General features: G+C 36.1%; 1 protein-coding gene across 1 annotated transcript; it reads right to left on the bottom strand.

Moving 5' to 3' along the window:
• Positions 1-4005: 4005 nt before the first annotated feature.
• LOC110033591 lies at positions 4006-5086 on the bottom strand. The gene is made up of 3 exons (XM_020737626.1): positions 4745-5086; positions 4499-4657; positions 4006-4407 (listed from the first exon to the last, which is right to left on the bottom strand). Exons 1-3 carry the CDS (start codon positions 5084-5086, stop codon positions 4006-4008), a joined length of 903 nt encoding a protein of 300 aa, XP_020593285.1.
• Between the last annotated feature and the right edge of the window lie 2698 nt (positions 5087-7784).

Raw genomic sequence — 7784 nt, 5'->3', positions numbered from 1 at the left:
TCTTGTGTTCATCCTTCGGGATAGATACATGATTTGAGATAAAGTGCTCTTTCATCTAAACTATGAAAATTATGGGGTCAGTTTGACTTCATCTTTTTCAAAACTAAATTTTTTAAAACGTCCTTCCGAAGCGGGCAACGGGATTTCAATTCCGATGACCGACAACTTCTTACGGGCAAACCCCACACCAAAAATAGTGCCGACAAAGCTCAACAACAGAAAGGTAGAATAATAATATAAGATAGAGGTAGCGAGGTCAGGGTACCACCAACCTGTCATCCGAAGCTAAATGGACCCTAAGCCTACCTGGTCGTAAAGGTAATTGACCCAACACATCAGAGATCCTCGGTCAACAATCCATGAATTACGTCGTCCACGAGGACCTAGGTAGCCCTAAGGTTAAAGAAAGAAAACACTATCCTATGACTAAAATCTAGAGCTCCAAGAGGTGGAACTGATACTCGTCAAAATTTTAAGGATATCTCCGGAAAAAAAAACAGAGAAATGAAGGTTCAACCATAAAGATGAAAATGCTCCCAACAAAAGGACTTACACCCAGTATAGGTCGGGGAGCCTTCTAACGTTATAAACACACTAGACAACCTCCTATATAAAAAAGGTATGATGAGCTAGTCAAGTTGGAGAAGGATAGGGGTTTCTCTTCGAGACATGTAAATGATGCAATTATCTAGAGTGATAGATAATTTGGAGGCCCTATTATATGGTATGGGTGAAATCCATGCAATGCAGCCTGTTTTAAAATCGGCTCGAAGGCCATGCAGAAAAATAAATTTTAAAAATCCTAAATCTTTTAATCCTAAATTTTGATCTATCTTAAATCTTTCATTCAGATATTTTTATATATATATAAAAATTATAATTTTAACGTTCTTGATGAGCCTAGATTACAATTTTCATGATATTTCAGATGCACTGAAATAAACAATAAAAACAGTTCAGACATACAGTCGCTTAATAAAAGAGTAAAACACTCTAAGAGAATATATAAAAAAGGTCAGGTGTCGCTAGGTTGGTGATGTTTTCGTTCATTTTTCTCTCTTAATTTAAAAGGAGTCACCAGCTTGTCGATCATCGTATACTTCCCTTTCCCGAATAAGTCTATCTTTCGGGTGAACGACCCAAAGAAGAGAGGAACCGGAAAGGAGGGACATACAAAAAAAACATCTTTCGGGTGAACGACCCAAAGAAGAGAGGAACCAGAAAGGAGGGACATACAAAAAAAATAACAAGAGGAAACACAAAACGTGGAGAGCCTACATGTGATAAACCTCGCAAGGATAGGTTAAGAGTGTCCAACCAAAAAAGTAGACGTTGGTTGAGGGTTGATTTCATTGGGAAATAAGGGATCAACCTCATATGAATCGGGTGACTGTGAATTGGAGTATGTATCATGGTGTGGGATGAGCTTGATTGGACTAGATGGTCCTTCAACTGGTGGGGCAAGCAATTGGTGTTCTTCATCTTTTAAATAATAAAAAAAATCATAAACCTAGAATGAATTTCAGAAAAATAATGTTACACCCAAATAAATCTACAATGAAAATCTACAATAAATTTCAGAATAACAATGATATACACAAGAATAACTTCAGAATAACACCTAAATAACACCTCAATAAAACCTAAAATATAAATCTCTTAAAAACAATTAAATAACACAACAATAACACCTAAATAATATCATTATAACATATACATAATAATACAATGACTCCAGAATAACACAACAATAACACCTTAAAAGAATGATGAGATAAATACTTAAATGTACAAGAATATTACATGAAATATTATAACTCTAATAAACAAATACAACATAAACATTACAGCTATAATTTTCCAAAAAAGAAAAAAAAGGTTATCTAATGAGATAAATGAATTACATGTATAGGTTTGGGCCTCTTAAAGGTTTGATGAATCGGTGCTGCCTTTCTGCTCACAATTGTTGGTCACCTAAGCATGCGAGGCCTGACCTCAGGAGGTATAGGAATGACCAAGGATATATGCTCATAAAATCAGAGCTATGTAAAAGATAGATTATAATTTGCTATGATAAGAAAATAAACTTTTAAAAGTTATATAAAAGACACTAACCGTTAGGAATAAAAACAAAACCATTTATATATCCCAATGGATGATTCCGCCTTATTTTATAAGCGACAACATTCACTTACTCATTGACGAAGTCATATGCCACAACAAACCAATTAAATGAAGAGAAAGACTGTACATTATCATCAAATGCGTAAAACTCTTTGTGCACACTAAAATTGTAGAAGGAAAAAATAAGTTTGATAACAAAAACTAAAGAAATAATTCATCAAAGGGAGCATAACACTCCCAGATTGAAATCTTCACTAGGTCACTCTTTTTTTGTCTGACATCTATACCACAAGAGGAAACTTTATTCCAATTTACTATTGAGCCTTTGTTGGACATGCCTATCAGCAAAGCAACCTGATCAACATCAAATCTTTAGTCTTTCCCACCCATTTTGAATACCATTCGATCAAAATCTCAACATTTCAATATGTGTAGTGTCAGGGCATTGTCTTGAGGATATGAAGGAAGATAAAAAAAATGATCTAAATTCATTGCTTTCAATTTACTTCAGGTCTCCTAATACATGGTAGGTCGGACCTTATCAAGAGCATCTCTTACTACTAATGAATGACTTCTACAATTGAAGGTCCTTGGGTTCATAAACTTACATGAATACAACAACAAATTATCATTATAACAACATTAATAAAATACCAACAAAATTATGCAAGAATAATGTGGTGTTATTATTGTGTGATATTGGTGTTATTTTATTATTATTTCGGTGTTGTTTTGGGGTGGTTATTTTGATAGTATCTCAGTGTTATTGTGGTGGTTTGTGTGGTGTTATTTAATTGATACTATGATATTATTGTTGTTTGATTTATGTTTAATTTTGGTGTTATTTTGGAGTTATTTTAGTATTATTTTTGGTATTATAATGATGTTATTGTGTTATTAGTGTGATATTATTTTGCTGAAACCATGGTGTTATTGAATGCAAGAACAACTACAAACAAAATTACCTGGATGACTTTTGCTGGCTCTTAGCATTTCAGTGTTCTTCTTCTTAGACTCTTTGACTTCCTTCCACTCTTTCATTACCATCTTCTCCGATACTTTGATTTCCATCTTAGGATCTTCCAACTCCATCTTCTTAGCCTCTTCAATTTCCTTTTTCTCTTCCATTGTTAGCTTGCTTTAAAAGGAAAATGAACATGAGTTTGCACTGTAAACCCTAACCCCTCATGCAAAGTGTTTACCACACTAAACCTTAAGATCAAAAGACTTACATGACAGTAAAGAGGGACTCAAATTAGATGCAATGCGAACCCTAGCTAACAAATGCAGTAGTGGAAACCCTAGCAGATGACGAACAATGAAATTTGAGAAAGAAGAGAAGCACATATCTTTTTTCCTTTTCGAAATAGTGCTTCTGACAGTCGAGTCAGCGCGTGCTTTTAATTTTTCAAAGCATTAGGCAGTTTCGGGTCAGGTCGACAGAAAAATAAAGCGTTTTTTGTTATTTTTATGTGAGACCAGTCAGATACACGTGACAAGATTTTATTGGAGTCCAGATGCAAAGCTGCGTCAGGACACCCTATGAATTTTTTTTTCAAATTTATTTTTTCATACTACTAAATTTATATATATCCATATTTATTTTATTCGCATGTGACATTACTTTGTCAGCACGTTCAAATAGTTTCTAGAGGAATATTAGAGGGAAAATAAGGCATAAAGAGGCTCGAGCAAATAACTTCGGTGAGACTAAGCTTTGAATCCATTAGGGGCGACATGTGAGCCATATTCCTTATAGGACATCCATTGCTAGGGTTTACAAACAAGCAAAGTATTAATTCCACGTGAAAAACCACATTAAAAAGAAAAAAAGTCCAATTTGTAACATTTCGATTAAAAATCACACTTTTTGATGAACATCTATCCAGTAACCATGCAAGGTATAACCGGCAACCAGCTATCATCATTATAAACCTCCACATGCGTTGGATTCAAGCCATCATCTTCCCCAAATTCATGGAGAATAATCTGAGCGCATGGAGATGCTTTTCCAAGTAGCAGAACTTGTCCTCTCAAAATCCTCAAAACCAGTCTCTCTTTACCATTCCCCTCCTTAACAGCGGGAAGAACTAATACCATAGTTTCCAAAATTGCAGCTTTCTGTAGAAGAAAGCTCACCAATCTCATTTCATTTCTGCTTCCTTTGAAATTTGTCACTTTGATCATTTTCAGATGATCGAAGGAGATATCATCAGGACTCAGCGGATTCAGCACGCGCACCCAGTACTTTTCCTCATTTGGATCATCAATGTGTGTTGGTAGCTGCTTGCAGAAGAACTTGATCAGTCATTAGAGCCAACAGAATTCAACTAATCAGGATAACAAAAGTTAACTAACCAGGAAAGGATCTTACTAGAATGAAAAGCTTTTCAAGGAATGGGGATAAACAGCTATAAAAGCAGAAGCAAGTGAGATCCTCGTCAGTCATTGAGGTCATGACAAACTGTAATTCATGGAGGTTCTGCAGCTCGATTTGAAAGTCAACGTAGTCTTCCTCACTTAAATTCAGATGCTGACACAATACCAAAGTTTAAGTTTAGATTTTAGAACTAAAAGTTCATAATTAACAGAACCAGGAGTTTCTGCCAAGAGTTAATACCACCAGAGCTGCTGTGAATAAGGTGAGTGTCTGAACATGAGAAAAACTAGATAGTAAATACATGTAATCAGGCTCGGAATTTCTATCGATTGAATAGATTGCTGCGTCTTCCAATGAAAAGAGGTTCGAGAGGATAGTTTCAATGCATAACCTTCCAAAAAAGTGAAAAGATTGGAGCTTTGGAGCATGAATCTCCAGCAGCTCGGCTGACCAACAATCCCCAATGGTCAACCGCTTAAGTTTGAGATCTGGAACCGTAACGCTAATAACATCAAGTTGCTGGCAGTTCCTTAGGCTCAAGCTCTCGAGCAGAGAGCATTCAGTCAGAATACTTTGAAGCATCTCTTCATTGATGTTGGAATGACTGATTGACAGAGATTGCAGGCCACCAAAATTGCTCAGATTCAAAGGAGTGAAGAAAAAACAGCGACTTACGCGCAATTCGGTCAACGAATCACAATTAAACAGAGAAGAAGGTAGCTCGAAGAGGCTTCTACCATCAGTGAATTCACCATCTGCTGGGTTTGTAAATCCTTGGGATAAGTCTATATCAAGATACCTGACTCCTTTACCTGTTGCAAAGCTTATCCAGCTCACTATTTCAGAGGCAAAGAAATTAAACGGGCAGAAGAAAATATGGAACCTCTCCAGCTTCTTACTGTCATTCTGTGATAGATATCGATTGACAGTTTCCACAAAGTCTTTTGCAGATTGATTGTTCGCGAAGTCCTCAGTAAACTACAGAGCAGTGGCTGTGGAGAGAGAGTATTTCCATAGATTTCGCCATTTTTTAGAAAGAACATCGGTCCTGATTGCTGATTTCAGAGGCAACATGGCGAGGATGCTCTGAAGAACAGAATCAGGCAAGAAACTGATCCGATCCTCTGCTCGTTCCATGGCAGCTTTCTTCTCTCCCATTATTTTTTTCTGGATTTAAGCTTGTGCGGCTCGTTTTTTATTCCTTTCTTCGGCTGCAAGCCAGAGGAGAGAAGAGAAATCATAATTGAAGATGGGACTTTTTCAGCTGAATGTATATATATATATATATATAGACATACACATGCACCACACGCACACTAAAAGAAGAGGATTTATTATGATCCATCAAACAATTACAAATAATAGGGGAGCTCGAGAGAAGACTCTAATATTAGGAAAACCTATAATATCTCCATGCATCAAATTCTTAAGCTCAATAATAATGGAAGAATTAACAGAAGTGATAACTGTGTGTAGCCATCTAATGTAGAAAAAAAGTAGCAAGTACATAATATTCTTCCATAAAATGACATTGAACCAAGGTTAGTTGATGTTCACCACACAAACTTGAAAAGTAGTCTAGCTAGTTCAATAACCAAGACAAAAACTCCAATCTTTTAGTAAATAAGAGGCAGTAATGGACAACAACAAGTTTAGAGAGCTGGGCAGCTATAAGATAACATGGAATAAAAAATGTGACCACACATCTCCAATTATAGTATCTGAAAATTCCCCCAGCGTTTGCAACATCATATTTAAAACTCCCATTCGTATTCACCATGACAAAGGGTTTGCAAGGCTTGATCCAATGAATAATTTGAGATGGTTTTCTTTCCTTAGTAACGGATTGAGCTGTGAATGCAAACATGTTGTCATTTTGTTGACCTCACTTTTGGTTGAGGTTTTGATTTTCCTCTTTAGTAGCCTAAGGTCTAGCCATAGAACTTTCCTATTGATTATTCTTAGAAAACTAGAAAAGGAACCCTCATCATTAGAAATTTTAAACTCCTCCTTGCTCAACTTGAAGCTCTGCATATTGGTCCTGACCTTTAGCACTTAGTAGGTGAGGTCATTATGAGGGAGCTCAAGAAGAGTTCCCATAGGATTGTTTCACTTTAGGGTTGACCCCAATTGTTTGTCTAGAGCTAAGGCACTCACTTGCACTCACCTTCACCCACAATCACTCACAACCCTAAACCCAAGAATTTCCTAGTTTTGGTCCCTTGATCTTTTGGGAGACTCATGTAGATAGTCCCTTAAACCTACTAGCCCTAGGTTAAGGTTTAGCTAAGACTAGTACATAGAGGACCCAAATGAGATTTTCCATTGGTCCATAACTCATTTATGGTGGTTGACACCCAAATTCTACAAAAAATACCAAACTTGGCCGCAAAATACTAAGCCTGACCTTTTGTCCTTAAACTCCCCAAAATTACCTAAGTACCCTTGAAACCCTAAATTTGACAAAAATTCCTAAATTTACCCAAAATACTCAGAATTGTTAAAAAATCATTTCAAAACTATTGAAAACATCCAAATTACCCAAATCACCAAAAATTGCCAAATTTACCAAAATGCCCCTCGTTGGCCCAAATTTTTAAAAACTTTAAAAAATCCTAAAAATTTCGAAAACCTTCCAAATATTCCCAATTTAATTTTTCTCAACTACCGCATGACCCGATTTGACCAATTTGACCATTTTGACTAAAATCCCCAAATTGCCTTTAAAGGTCTAATTTCCCCAAATTTACCTCAAATGTCCATCAATTTGGTCCGTCCCAATTTCCCCAAATTTCATTCCTAAATTCAAATTAAACTTTTATATGAACAATTTAAATCAAATCCAAGCTTAATTGGCCCATACTTTGAGCCTAATTTTAATCTAAGTCAAACCCCCAATTTTGGCCCTATGACTTAATCCCATCAAATTGAACTCCATAGCCGTGTTGTAAACTCTTAATAACATTCCTGCACATCCAAATTGACCTTAAATTGGCCTTGGTGAAACCTCAATTTTGCCTAATTTCAACTTAAGGTCCAAAATCCTCAAATTTGCCCCAAATTGGTTGTGTCTACAAATTTCACCAAATTGATTACCTTAGCCCCAAAATTGGCACCCAATTCATGTTGAAAACTCTTCATGATATTCCTATTGTCCATTTTCAATAATCAATTTGGACTTAGCTCAAGCCTAGCCCAATCTAGACCCAAGTCTAACCCAATAGACCCAAAGTGACCAAAATTCCAAAATCCTCCAAATTGAACCCCCAATTGAACTCAA

The sequence above is a fragment of the Phalaenopsis equestris genome, unplaced genomic scaffold (assembly GCF_001263595.1).
Source record: "Phalaenopsis equestris unplaced genomic scaffold, ASM126359v1 Scaffold001230, whole genome shotgun sequence".
In the NCBI taxonomy this organism is placed as follows: domain Eukaryota; kingdom Viridiplantae; phylum Streptophyta; class Magnoliopsida; order Asparagales; family Orchidaceae; genus Phalaenopsis; species Phalaenopsis equestris.
This window is presented reverse-complemented; position numbering and strand designations above follow the sequence as displayed.